This window comes from Pelophylax lessonae (assembly GCF_965119305.1).
Source record: "Pelophylax lessonae genome assembly, chromosome: 1".
In the NCBI taxonomy this organism is placed as follows: domain Eukaryota; kingdom Metazoa; phylum Chordata; class Amphibia; order Anura; family Ranidae; genus Pelophylax; species Pelophylax lessonae.
Window position 1 is genome coordinate 420427644 of NC_138768.1, and position 15430 is coordinate 420443073.

At 41.1% G+C, this 15430-nt stretch overlaps 1 protein-coding gene across 1 annotated transcript in view; it reads right to left on the reverse strand.

Moving 5' to 3' along the window:
• The window catches only part of GRIN3A (glutamate ionotropic receptor NMDA type subunit 3A), a 557215-nt gene that overhangs the window by 20722 nt on the left and 521063 nt on the right, over nucleotides 1–15430 (reverse strand). The window contains exon 8 of the mRNA XM_082260534.1: nucleotides 7729–7802. Coding sequence (XP_082116660.1) covers nucleotides 7729–7802 — 74 coding nt within the window. The remainder of the gene's footprint in view (nucleotides 1–7728; nucleotides 7803–15430) is intronic.

A 15430-nucleotide genomic window follows, 5' to 3' on the forward strand; every position in this document is an offset into this window, starting at 1 on the left:
TGGATTCTACCACGCTAACTCTGGTTATAGATACTCACATATCCCCCATCACCTGGTCCGACCATGCGGCTATTCACATGACGATTTCCACTGGCCCCAATGACCCTTCCACGTTTATTTGGCGTTGTAATAACTCCATCCTTTCAGACCCTGACGCTCTCCAACAACTACAGTCCAAATTACGCGACTTCTTCCTCACTAATGATACCCCTGATGTCACTCCCACCACCATATGGAACACCCACAAGGCATTTGTTTGGGGGATCCTCATCCAGTTGGGTTCTCGGTTAAAAAAAAAAAATAGAATGCTAAACTTAAAACCCTGAGTGACGAAATTCACTCATTAGATAATATTAATAAAACCAATCCCTCACCGGCTCATGCTTCCAAACTCTCATCCCTTCGCTCAGACCTTCGACGGTTGCTCATCGAACGACATGACAAATTTTTAGCCCGTCTGAGCTTACGTTATTACTCCTCTCACAACAAAGCGGGTAAATTCCTGGCCTCTAGATTGAAAGCTAGACATATCAAAACGAAGATCGAATCCATAACCCACCCCCACACGGGTGAAATCCTGAAACACCCACACAAGATCGCGGACGCTTTCGCAGATTATTATAGCTCACTGTATAACCTCAAATCAGATATAGATACCCCCCAACCCACTGAAACTGATATTAAATCCTTCTTAGACCGCCTCGCACTTCCCTCTTTATCTGCGGAAACCCTTTCTCAGATGAACCGACCCTTTTTACCCCAAGAGCTGACCACGACCCTCAAAAATCTTCCCCTGAACAAATCCCCAGGCCCAGATGGCCTAACGAATGAATATTATCGTTCCCTACAAGACATTCTGATCCCACACATGCTTCCCTTATTCTCCGAAGCTGTCGAGGCTGGTGTTCTTCCTCCCGAAATGCTTCAAGCCAACATCACAACCCTTCCCAAACCCGGTAAACCACCCACTACCCCTGCTAACTTCAGGCCCATATCCTTATTAAATAATGATGTTAAGATTTTCGCCAAGCTCATAGCCAATAGAATTGCATTGATACTTCCCCCTTGATAGGTTCCGACCAGATGGGATTTGTGAAGGGTAGACAAGCCTCAGATGCCACCAGGAGGGTAGTCAACTTAATTCATTATGCGGAGCGGACCAAGACGCCTTCTCTGCTCCTTTCTATAGATGCAGAGAAGGCATTCGACCGTGTCCACTGGGGTTACATGAAAATGGTCCTACAAAAATTGGGCTTCTCGGGCCCCATCTTATCGGCAATGCTTACCCTTTACACTTCCCCGTCGGCCAAAGTACTTTCGGCAGGGGTCCTTTCCAAACCTTTTTCAATAACTAATGGCACTAGGCAAGGATGCCCCTTATCGCCCCTTATCTTCAATCTCCTCATAGAACCATTGGCAGCTTCCTTTAGACAGAATCCCTAATTTCAGGATTTAAAATTAACCGCTCGAACCACGTCGTCACACTTTTTGCTGATGACGTGATTCTCAGTCTCACCAACCCTGTTGTCTCCCTTCCTGCAGCGCATGACATATTACACAACTTCAGCAAACTGTCCTACTACAAAGTTAATTTCAGTAAATCAGTTATCATGGGTATGGGTATACACGCCGTTACACGTTCTCATCTTAAATCTACCCTCCCATACGCATGGTCAACTTCACCCTTGCGCTACCTAGGTATAAACCTCACGTTCCTGTCCGCCAACTTGATTACCTCAAATGTAACCCCGCTGATCTCCACTATTTCAGCAGACATTGCCAAACTAAAGAATGTAGAGTTATCGTGGACCGGCAGAATCGCTGCTTTTAAAATGATGTGTCTACCCAAAATTCTATATCTGTTTCATACCCTCCCGGTCCCTATCCCCATGCACCTCATTAAACCTCTTGTGTCAATCCTGCGATCATTCATATGGCAAAAAAAGAGAGCGAGATGTTCGTATGCTCACACCATTCGACACAAATCAGTCGGCGGCCTGGGCATGACAGACCTGTTAGATTACTACCATGCAGCCCACCTCGCACCACTAAGACACTGGTTCTCAACCTCGTCATCTCTTCCGTGGGTCCCTATTGAAACAACGCTCAATAAGGTAGATTACCTTAGCACCCTATTGCTGGCGGATAGTTGGAAACGACTCCCCCTACACACACTCCCTCTGCCTACTCAAACTTCCCTGATTTCCTGGAGGGTATTGCTTCAATATCTCCCAGGTCCCCGGACGCCTGTTAAGTTACCGATCCCGTTGACTGTATTAAATGTCCTTCTCCCCTGCGTCAATATATCCAAATTGACATCGGCGGGTGTCACTTCTTTTACAGACCTATACTGCGGAAACAACCTTAAATCCTTTGCAACACTCGCGCAAGAATTTTCTTTATCCCCCACAGGCTAATTTTGTTTACAATAGCGTGTTCAGCTTCCTACGCAAACATCCTCCACCGGACATTTCCCTCCCACCTCAATTGTGGCAATTTCTCAATAACCCCACCAGCCCCCTAAAAGGCATCTCTTTGTTCTATAATATAATCAAACACAAAGCCATATTTCAAAAGTCACCGCAGATGATCACCTGGGAAAAGGAACTCAAACGAGAGTTCTCAGATGCGCAATGGCTGACCGCCATTCGGACTGCCTATAAAGCGTCCCAGTGCGTTTCTCACTGGGAACAAGCCCAGAAAATCCTTACCCGGTGGTACCTAACACCTTATCGCTTGTCTAAAATTTACACAACCAACAGCCCCCTTTGTTGGCGCAACTGTGATCAGGTGGGCACAATAGCTCATATTTTCTGGTACTGTAAAGGATTGACCAGTTTCTGGGGAAAAATATTTAAGGTTATTTCGGAATCCATGGGTGTACTATGCACGCCTGATCCCGCACTAGCACTTCTCTTCCTAGGCATTAATACTTTCCCACCTCAGATGCGCTTTGTAGTGGCACACATTTTGATCGCAGCCAGAACTATCATAGCGAGATGCTGGAAGCAACCTGTTGCTCCTTCACATTTGGATACATTGAGACAAGTCAACACCCAGTTCTCCCTATAAAAGGCCCACGCCTTTGCAAATTTTCAAAGCTCACAATTTCACAGAAACTGGTCAATCTGGGTTAATAGCAGATACTTTATCCCGTCCTGTTGACACCTTTCTACAGTCAAATGACTCTAATTAGTATGATACCACTAGGGCCAAGTAGATTAATTCAGATTAATTCAGGATGTCATATTTCACTCTGTATTCGTTACTCCTTACTTTGTATCTCATACTTGTACCTGTTTATCTCCCCCCTGCTGAGAGTTTAATTAGCAGATAGCTCATGTTGTAACTCAAGTTGTACTTAATTCATGTCCCCATATTAATGAGACATGCCGAAGATTTGTTCCCAGCTATAGATATGTATTGCACATATTCTGTTCAATCGCATTTTCTTGATATGTTTTATTTTGTTGTATGTGTTTTTCTTTTTTCTTCCTGTTGAAAACTTCAATAAAAATCTATTGAAAGTAAAAGTGTATGGGGACTTGGGTACTGTCCTGGGGGACATGTATCAGTGCAAAAAAAATAATAATAAATATATATATATATGTGTATGTTGTACAGTATGTACAGTATACATTAGACTTGTCTCCCTCCCTTCCTTTGCTATCCTTATCACTTTGATGTCTCTATCACTGAGAAAATATTAATGACTGTCAGATCCCAAACAGGCAGTCTCCCTTTGCTCCTGTGGTGGTGTGCATGGTGAGGGTTAGGTGGCACAGCTGGGGCCACAGACCTACAACACCTGCACAGAACACTAAGAGCTGTATTCCAAGCAAATGCTGACAGCAGGCCCTGACACACAAACCCTATTCAGATTTTATCTTTTATGAACCTATTTTTCTCTTCTTCTTTCTCTTTTCCTGCTGATTTTTTTTTTAACTATTTGTATGTACTTTATCAAAAACATTTTTGCACAGCTTCATCAACATATGTAATTGTGTGTTTTTAAAAAATGATATCTCTATTTCATTTGTGATTGAATTCTCCATACGTTTGTATTTGAAATGCCATTTTAGTTCCTTAGTAAAGAGCACAAATAGAATACAGTGTGCACATTTGATGAGTTTTAAATCTCTGTGCACTGAAGATAATCTGCTTACTATCACAACATTAATGAAAATCTGGCTCGGTTTCTCTAGGATCATTTTTGATATCAGAACATCCCTGCATCCATCTCATTTTGTTTTTTCATGAACCAAAGGATGGCAATCCTATGGCCAGGGAACAGCAGCTGTCATTTCTAAACCCTGCATTGACCAAGCCATTTCACATGATATAATGCTTGGATTTTCATTGTTACTTAATAGTGCCTTCAAAGCTATTTTACCTTTAACACTGTATGTACATCAAAGATAAAATTACAGATTTCAGAGAACTAACTTTCAAATAAAAACCCATTAAGGATAGATTACATAATTCATGTATGAAATTTGAGTTCTTTGTAGCATTTTTTAAATCATTTTGAAAATGTTAGCTGCTTACTGTGGACCCAAAGTCAGAATATGAGTCCCATATCCCCACTTGCTAACTACATTCTATAAATGCTAGAGATTCATCAGACCCTGATCCCCCAATGATTGGCTGCTTCTGCTTGAACAACCATTCAGTCATTTGCCTCTCACATATCCACTCCCATACCTGCACTGTTAGGCATTCCTGCATGACAACTCCAAAGGCAGATTCTACTGAAAAAGGATTTAGTAAATCCTGCTTTAGAATCTACTTCTTGATGTGCTATGTTTTCTCTTCATTGCTTCATTTGCAGACTGCCTTAGAAAACTAATATACACTGTATTGCCAAAAGTATTGGGACACCTGCCTTTACACGCACATGAACTTTAATGATGTTCCAGTCTTAGTCCATAGGGTTCCATATTGAGTTGGCCCACCCTTTGCAGCTATAACAACTTCAATTCTTCTGGGAAGACTGTCCACAAGGTTTAGGAGTGTGTCTATGGGAATGTTTGACCATTTTTCCATAAGCACATTTGTGAGGTCAGGCACTAATGTTAGACGAGAAGGCCTGGCTCATAGTTTCTGCTCTATTTCATCCCAAAAGATGTTCTGTCTGGTTGAGGTCAGGCCAGTCAAGTTTCATTACCCCAAACTCACTCCTCTATGTCTTTAACCACAAAGATTTTCAATGAAAGCGCTTAGGGATTCTTTAGGTTTATACAGCCACAGACCAGTGTTGTGAAAGCTGGAAATTGTAGTTCAAAATTGGTGAAAGACCAAAACCACAGTTAATGCAAACATATAAAATGTTTATTGGTCCAAACTTAAAAAGGATAAAAATATTTCTGTGTAGACAGACTGGTAAGTATTAGGGATGGGCTCTGTGTTTGAGTCGAACGTAATTTTGACTCGAACATCAGCTGTTCGTGTGACGTAAGAGCTGTCATGTGACATCAGAAGGGGGCAGTGCCACTGAGTGACTTAACCGGGTGCCCCCGCCCCTTGCCTATAAAAGAACTGTCAAAGCTAAGGTTGGGGCAGACAGTGGGTAGCCTCTTAACCACTTAAGCCCCGGAGGATTTTCCTGCTAAACGACCAGAGGGTATTTTGCGATTCGGCACTGGGTGACTTTAACAGACAATTGCGCGGTCATGCGACGCTGTATCTAAACAAATTTGGCGTCCTTTTTTTCCCACAAACAGAGCTTTCTTTTGGTGGTATTTGATCACCCATGCGATTTTTACTTTTTGCGCTATAAACAAAAAAAGAGCGTACATTTTGCAAAAATAACAATATTTTTCACATTTTTTTATATGAAATTCCCCAAAAAAAAATGTAAAAATCAAAATTTTTTTAAATTTTCGGCCAATTTGTTTTATGCTACCTATGTTTGGTAAAAAAAAATTGCAAAAAGCGTATTTTGATTGGTTTGCGCAAAAGTTTTTGCGTTTACTAACAAAGGGAAAGATTTCTGTCATTTTTGGTGTTTTTTTTTTAACGTGTAATGGCGGCGATCTGCGATTTTTTTTGCGGTACTGCGACATTGGGGCGGACAGATCGGACCCTTGACTGACATTTTTGACACTTTTGGGGTTACCAGTGACATTTCTACAGTAATCAGTGCTATATATATGCACTGTTACTGTAAAAATGCACTGGTAGTGAAGGGGTTAACTTTATTTGATAGGGAGGGGCTGTGTGTGTCCCTAGGGGCGTGATTCTTACTGTGATTGGCTGTGGCTCTAGCTGTAAGGACACTGATCAACGGATCTACATACTAGATCCGAGTGATCAGTGTTTTTACAGCGAGGAGAATGACAGGTGGCTTGTTTACACAAGCTGCCTGACATTCTCCTTCTCCCCTGCCGATCGCCGAGTGACCGGCGGACATCGGGACCGCTGGTCACACGCGCGGGGGGGTCCGTGACCGCGCGGGAGCGCGCCTCCGCGGGCGCGCGCTCGCTCCCCAGAGCCTCACAGGCGAGCGACGTAGACCTACGTCCCTCTGCCTGTGAGGGGCCGACTGCCGCAGTAAATATACTGTGAGCAGTCGGCAAGCGGTTAAGAGGCGGAAGCATTTTTGAAGTTTTTTCTATTTTTCCGGTTCAGCAGGCGTCATGATTGACAATAGATTTACATCGAAGGACACTATTTTTTTTTTTTTTTTTAATAAGAGACTCGTCAGAAACTATGTTCTGTGGTTTTTACTTTTTTACACTTTTTTAGTGAATGGGTAGGGGTACGACGTACCCGATTGCCATTCACATAGGGGGGTGGGACCCGGGGGCCCCTTTTTAAAGGGGGCTTCCTGATTCCAAAAGGCCCCCACCCACAGACCCTGACAACCACAGCCCAGGGTTGTCAGGAAGAGGCCCTTGTCCCCATCAACAAAGCACCCACCCCCCATGTTGAGGGCATGTGGCCTGGTATGGTTCGGGGGGTTGCTCGCCCCCCCTTTATTTGACCTTCTAGGCTGCATACTCACATAAGGGTCTGTTGTGGATTTTGGGGGGGACCCCACACAGTTTTTTTTTTTCATTTTTTTTTTTTCATTTTTTTTTTATCTGTATTGCCGGGAGCCAACAACAATACTTTATAGCCACGAGCAAGTTTAAATTAATTTTTTTTCCTTTAGATATGTCAGTATTGCTGCAGCAGGCTCCATACATCGCACACATGCATCACTTTACAGGCACATTAAGGGGACCCCCCAGGTACGATATTTAAAGGATTTTTTCATTTTTATTATTTCACTTTAAGCATCATGAAAATGTCTGCTCCTGTAAAAACTATTGTTTTAAAAATGTTTATTTGAGCGTGCTAGAGATAGAAATATGACTAGGGTTATGATAAGGGCAAAGTTTACAAAAGTAAGGATTGCATACATATTTGGTACCCCAATTATCCCCATAATCTAGATAAACTGTAGAATAGGAGATTGTTTTAAGGGAAATTTGAAGGAAACTTTGCTTTCAAAAGTTGCTCTTTTTGGAAGAATATTAAGCCTCAACTTCAATGTTAGTTTTGTAATGTGAAGGTATGAAATCGCTCTGGTCATACAGGAGGTAAAACACAAATATACTGATACAGAAATGCATGTGCTCATGTGGTAACTTGCTTGAAACTCAGCTCTATTACAAATTCCCAGCTAATTTTTCTATACAGATGCAAGTCTTATAGAGTTTAAAGTAAAAAGGCTTTACTTACCTCTTCTCTAATCGTCTTAATTTCTGTTGAAACTCGTCCTCATTAAATGATGTATTTAAAGCTCTGTGGAGACGCTGTTTTAAAAGGAGAGCACTCGTTAAACAAGGTTATATTCTGCAGATATATAAAAAGTTTAGTTAAAGGAATAAACATATAGTAACTATACAACTCAATCTTGCAGCATTATACTAGTTCTCGTTAACACCTAAGAACTATACATTATAGGAGGAGAAAAAAAACTGTAAAGTAGGTACACAAAGGGTGGCAAGTAGAAGGTGGAGTTTAAGTTATTGCCCTCCAAATGGCAAGTCTTGTTGTTTGACCCTTAGTAAACGAGGGGAAGCTCTGCTGACTTCCATCATCCAATCATGTGCAAGCAAACATGCTTTTTTTTAAAATTTTCCTTGCATGCAATTGGCTATTCCTATTCTTATTACTAAGCTCTCGAGCAAACGCCCTCGCAGGGCAAAACTGTAGCTGCAAAGTGCACAGTTTATTTGCCTTAAGTAAATCAACTCCAAAGTGTTCGGTACAAAGAATGTAGTTATAGGTTCTATGGTGCGTGGATCAAGAATGAACCAATTTTTTTACCATACTATAACTGTAATAGTACATCTGCAAAAATGTATCAGGCATTTTTGAAGATGTTCTATTACAGTTATAGAATATAATGTTTCAAATGCTAAGAAGTAAAAAACCCCTACTTTGTGTGTGGCATGAGCACTGTTTTACTATATAAAAAAGAGCTGATCATCAGTGGGCATTAATACAAAATCTGACTTTTTCCTCTTAAAATGACTATGTTGCCAAACGTAACATGCAAGTAAATATGTTCCCTGAAATACTGTAGTAATGTAGGAGTCAGCTGGAAGAATCACTGTGCTCAGTGAGGTATCTGGAAATCAGCACATCTGGAAGTGTAACTTCCTGAAGAAACTTCAGCCCTGATATTTACCACAAATAAGTGGTTCGGGGGCTAAAAAATATATTACATACTTTAATTTTTATTAAAAAACACTTTTATTTGCGTGTTCGGTGTTTGGTGACATTGGGGTAGGCTCTGAGGAAGAGGCTAAGCCTTGAAATGCGTAAGCCTTTCCAGCTTCAGAGAAGGATATACCCTTTGATCTTGATGCTGATGGCAACATACTTATTTGATATGCGTGTATCAAGAACTGGTTTGTGAGTATTTATATACCTTTTATTCAATAAAACCTTTTTTAGAGGATAATGCACTAGGCCGGTGCACCCTTGTGTTTGTGTTTCGTGTTCAGTGGGCTAAAAATGTAGTACATACTTTCAGTTTTATTAAAAAACACCTTTATTTGCGTTTTCGGTGTTTGGTGACATTGGGGTTTATTTACTAAAAGCAAATCCACTGTGCACTACTTGAAAGTGCACTTGGAAGTGCAGTCGCTGTGGATCTGTGGGGCACATGCAATGAAAAAAAAAAAAAAAAAAAACAGCATTTTTGCTTGCACATGATTGGATGTTGGAAATGCCCTTGGAAGTGCAGTCACTGTAGATCTAAGGGGAAAATCTGAAATGAGGGGAAGCTCTGCTAACTTCTAAGTGCACTCGCAGTGCATTTGTAGTGCACAGTGGATTTGTCTTTAGTAAATAAACCCTATAGTCTCTTTACATTATTGTAACAGTACAAACTGTTCTCTCAGGGGTTGAATGTTTTGGTATTTAGTTGTATTATCTCCTGGTCAGAGCTAAAAATCCGATATTAGTTGTAAAGCCACATACTGTAAGTTTTGTCTGGGCACATGGTTAATATCTCATGCGCTATCCAGGCTGCTGGAGGAGAATAAAACTGTCAATTAACAAAGCCGTTGGTTTTCTTTTATGTAATTTTAATTGTACTTTTGATATATCTTTGTGCTTGTTATCAGTACTTAACTCAGGGAGCTCCAGGGAGTTGTACAATTGTCTTTGAGGATCAGAGTATATATTTTTTTACCGGTATAGCCTGATTAGACCACGTTCTGTAATAATTCGTTTTTTTCTAGATTAACTATTGGTTTAGGGTTTCTGCAAGTTTTTTTTTATTTTTTTTAATTAATTGAAAATAATTTTTATTTAATTTTAATGTATTAAAAGCAGGAGATAGAACTGGTATACAGCTTGAAATTCTTCTTGATATGTCTGCTCTGATATCAGAAAATACAATGAAATACAAAAATTAAGTAAAGTAAAGCAATTTAACAACTTAAAGCGACTCTTCAGTCATTTTTCATCTTTCCATCTATTAAATATTCTGCCCTTATTGTTTTAACTTTGGATAGTAAAACATTGTTTTTCTGCCAGTAAATACCTTATACAGCCCACTTCCTTTTTCTTGTCTGGTAATTAGCCTAGGCTAATGACATCATGCACAGCTCTCTCTCTCACTCTCGTTTGCCAGGAAGGGAGGAGGGAAATCATAGGAAAGCCAATAAGAGCTTCAGAGCTGGAGGAGGCTGGATGAGGGTGGAGATAACAGGAGACTGCATAGATCCATGAGTATTCATCAGGAGAGGAGAAATGTGCAGGCAACCAGTGGTGTGAGTGCATCTGTCTCTCTGTATATATGTGTATGTGTGTGTATGTGTGTGTGTGTGTCTGCATATATGTGTGTGTCAGTATGAGTGTGTGTGTCTGTGTGCCTCTGTGTAAATCCAGGAAGTAAACAGGCAGCAGCTTCACCTGCCCACAGTTAAAATGGCTGCAGCCAGACTTAGTGGAAGGAGATTTCTGCATATTTGGCAAGTACAGAATCACAGTATATATGAAAAAATATGCAAAGGGGTTGGAGGGAAGTGTCGGCATGGCAAATATGTTTATATTACAAATTATGTGAGCAGACGGCAGTTCCTCTTTAAGATAGAGATTCAGATTATTGCAATTCTCCACTGACCAGAGAATATTTTTTTAAAAATATGTTTAGCATCTCGTAATCCTCCATCTGTGTTTGCAGCAATAAATATATTTATTTTACATTTGTTTTCTTAGCCAGCACCGCCTTTTTTCCTTCAAAGTGTGCCACATGCAATAAAGCTAGCTAGATCATTTCTTTAGTTTTACACATGCACACAACTATAATGAAAGAAAGGATAACCAAGCAGGTAGACTTTATATGCTAAACTTATAAGTATACTTGTCTATGGGTATCTAATTATTCAGAGAGTACAGTACTTTTTTTAAAGCAAACAGCGTGTGCCAAACTTACATTTTGCTTTTTGTGCCAGTGTTAAATGGCAATTTGTAGCATGTCCAACCTATACATAATATTCTATGGATGATATACATTAGGGCTGTCATAACACCTTTAAGGCTTAACTATAGGGAGATTTTAATCTCATGATCATAAGTAATCCTTTTGGTGCACTAGTATTTAGGTGAATATGAGTGAATTTGAATTATTAAGTATATTTTTTAAGCTCTTAGTGCAATTTTCTTTTTTGTTTTTCATATAGGTATATAAAATAATTGTATTCATTTTGTCAGCAACATCTGCAGTAAGTATTTAAATAGTCCTCTGTGATCCAGGGCTGATTTGTTTTATTAAAAGTCAGCTTCTTAGTCACAAATTTTCCCAAGTGCACTGAAGGTCTTCTCTGATGTCACCTGTAGCAGGCTAGTTCCTTAAAGGCATATTAAATCAACTCCAGTCAGTAGTACATCTTTGAAACCCAGTAATCCATAGATATGATTGTTTGTAAGTGTTTTAGTTGCAGCCTAGCTGTCTTTGCCCATGTATGAATAAATTGAAATTATGATGAAAATGTACATATGTAAAGAAATAAAAAAGAAAAAACATGGGAATTAAAAAAAAAAAGGTCTTAATTTAGAGATTGTTGGCCTATCAGCTTTGCTTTTTCATTCCCTTGTGTCTCCTCACACTTCAGAAACTGCTTTTTGAACCCATTAGACATTCCTCTCTCTATTTGCACTTACAAGATGAAATTGTTTGTACCCATTACTTCTGTGAGGCAAATGTCTGAGCTGGTGGCCTTATCTTGCAAGAAACATTTTTTTATGTAGGAACAAAGTGATGTTGAGGCCTATAACTTCTTTTTGGCCTAGGGTATTACCCAGTTTGCATTGTCACCCCGCCTGTGTTTGCTTGAAAGCCTTACAAGGAAAAACAATTACAAACATTAATTTAAAAAAGTAATCATTTTGTAAATATTAAAATATGTTAAATAAATGTATGGGGTAAAGCCTCTGGAGAGACTTTCTCTTATGTTTGACTTGTTGAAGGAATATTTGAGGAAGAGTGAGCAGTATAGCTACAGGATTAACTTTTTGTTGCTGCCTGCCTGTCCCCTTGGTGGTAAAGTTCCCTCTGCATTGTAGAAGGGTGGACAGCCTATGATCAAGGGTTTCCTCATCCTGCCCATTTTCTCCTCCTCACTGCTAGGACAACAACCCACCTCCTCCTCCTCCTTTTATTCCTCCTCTGCCTCCTTCTGCCTTGGCAGAGATGGCCTTTCAGGTAAAAAGAAATGTTGGCTGGGGAATAGCCTTCTGGAAAAAATATTTACACATACAGTATTTGCACATACAAAAGCCAGTGTGTGTGTACAAAACTTTCCCTTGGTAAAAAAGCTAGAAACACTTTTACACATGCGTACATGCATGTGCTATACAGCTCATTCTTACTATATTTTTCAGTCAGGAATATCTGATGTTTATACATCAGTACTGTTTGCAAGCACTCTAAGAATTATTAACTAGGGATGGGCCGAAACACCTCCCTGTTCGGTTCGCAGCAGAACTCCCAAAGAGGGGAAATGTTCTAACCCGAACGGCGAACCCCATTGACGTCTATGGGAGCCTAACAGGAAAAATCAAAAGTGCCCATTTTAAAGGCTTATATGCAAGTATTTGGCCATAAAGGGGGTATGGGGTTTGGGTATTGCCCTGGGGGACGTATATCAATAAAAAAAGCAAAAAACAAGCAGCGCGGACTCAAATTTTCGGGAGGCCGTTTTTAAACGGCCTCCCAGTGACACGCCCCCCGCGCGCTCCCGCGAGCGCGCAGCGTGGAGAATCTGTGTCGGCCGTGTCCCTTGGACACAGCCGATCACAGATCGTGGTGAATGGCCAATCACAGCGGCCATTCACCACGTGATCGGGCCGTCCAATGAGCGATGATCTCATATGTAAACATATGAGATCATCTCTCATCGCCGGCGCTCCTTCCTCACACGGAGCCTGCAGTGTGAGGAAGGAGGGGGAGCCTCACAGCGCCGGGGACACAGAGACATGTAATCAGGGCACTGATCACCAGTGCCCTGATTACTAAAAGGTAAAAAAACATACACAGTGCCCCCCCATCAGTGCCCACAGTGCCCGCCATCAGTGTCCCCCATCAATGCCCACAATCAGTGCCTATAGTGCTGCCAGTCAGTGCCCATCAGTGCCTGCTCATCTAGGCACTGATAAGCACTGACTGGCAGCACTATGGGCACTGAGTGTGGGCACTGATGGTGCTACCCATCAGTGCCGCCCATCAGTGCTCATCAGTGCCACCCGTCAGTGTCCATCAGTGCCATCCGCCAGTGCCCATCAGTGCCGCCTCTCAGTGCCCATCAGTGCTGCCCGTCAGTGACGCCTCTCAGTGCCCAGCAGTGCCACCTCTCAGTGCCCAGCAGTGCCACCTCTCAGTGCTCATCAGTGCCGCCTATCAGTGCCGCCTATCAGTGCCGCCTATCAGTGCCACCTATCAATGCCGCCTATCAGTGCTCATCATTGCGGCATATTAGTACCTCCTCATCAGTGCCCATAAGTGCCACCTCATCAGTGCCCATCAGTGCAGCCTATCAGTGCCCATCAGTGCCGCCTCATCAGCTCACATCAGTGAAGGAGAAAAATTTATTTTCAAAATTTACTCGCAGAAAATAAGAAAAACTTTTTTTTTTTTCCAAATTTTCTGTCTTTATTCTTTTTTTTGTAAAAAATAAAAAACCCAGAGATGATTACATACCACCAAAAGAAAGCTCTATTTGTGTGAAAAAAAATGATAAAAATTTCAAATGGGTACAGTGTAGCATGACCGCGCAATTGTCAGTCAAAGTGTGACAGCACTGAAAGCTGAAAATTGGCCTGGATGGGAAGGGTGTTTAAGTGCACAGTAGGCAAGTGGTTAATGTGCCTCTAAATTGGCGAACCTGTAGCATGCATAAAACATGCTAGAGAAAAAAAAAACAAGTCAAATCCCATTTACAATTGCCGGCACCCAGCTAGTGAAAAAAAAAAGAAAACTGGCGTGGGGTCCCCCTCCAGTCCATACCAGGCCCTTCAGGTCTAATATGGATTTTAAGAGAAACTCAACGCCAAAATTAAAAAAAAAATGGCATTGGGTCCCTCCCAAAATCCATACCAGACCCTTATCCTGGCATGCAGCCTGGCAGGTCAGGAAAGAGGGGGGATGAGTGAGTTACCCCCCTCCTTAACCATACCAGGCTCTCAGATCCCACCCCCATGTATCAGATACATAGTACCCCTACCCATTTACCAAAAAAGTGTACAAAAGTAACAACTACACAAGACAGTTTTTGACAAATCCTTTATTAAAAAATAAAAAAATAGTGTCCCTAGATGTAAATCCATCATCAATCACGCCGCCCACTGATCCAAAAAAAATTAAAAATTAAAATTTTTCTTGCCTCCTGGGAGGCCTTCTGCTCCGTGTTTTGAAATTTCTTATATAGGCAAGGGGTGGGGCCACCTGCCTTTGTCACCAAAGGGTCTGGTATGGACTGGGGGGGCCATGACGTTTTTTTTTTTTTATTTTTTTTTTTGCCTGCACTTTTTTCTTTTTAATCCAGCTGTCAACGGGGAAACCCATTGAGAGCTGATAACTCATCCTTTGTTAAGGATGCCACAACCTGCTTCCTGGCCCCGCTCCTTAACAACAACAAGCTTTGCCCAATCAGGGTGCAGAATGCACTGTAAAGCACTACATGTATTGCAGGGTGTTCGTCAGGGTGAACACCCTGTAAATTCAGGTGTTTGGCAGACGTGGGACTAAGTCACACATGTGCAAGTCACAAGCAAGTCTCAAGTCTTAACCTTCAAGTCTCAAGCATGTCCCAAGTTACTGTGGCGAAAAGCAGGCAAGTCAAGTCGAGTCCCTGCTAGAAGTCAAGCAATTCAAGTCATTTATTTTGGTCAAGTCACAAATCAAGTCAAAATACTAATCTGCCCCAATTTTCACCTTTAAATCGGTTAGAAGTCAATGGTCAGGAAAGGTTTTGTTTTATTTTCAACATTTAAAACAAAACAAAACTGCTTAGTGCTTTTTTCTTGGCATATTAAAGAAACACTTTGAATGCCCAAACAGCTCAAAATCCTTCGTCCGGTCACGTTTCATCACCACAGTCACTAAAAACATGTTAAGTATTTCCACTGTTAAACAGCCAGTGTCCTAAAAATCAGAACAAACTGAGGTGTTTTAAGCAGTGTTAATTTCGTCGACTAAAACCGACTAAAACGTTTTCGTCGACTAACACAATTCAGATGACTAAAATACGACTAAAACTTGAATGGCATTTTAGTCTTAAGACTAAAATACGACTAAAACTAAAATGGCATTTTAGTCAAAAGACTATAACTAAAACTAAATCGAAATTTGCTGCCAAAAATTAACACTGGTGCATGCTCAAAGCATAAATAATAACATATTAGATTTTTCACTCCAGGACCAGCA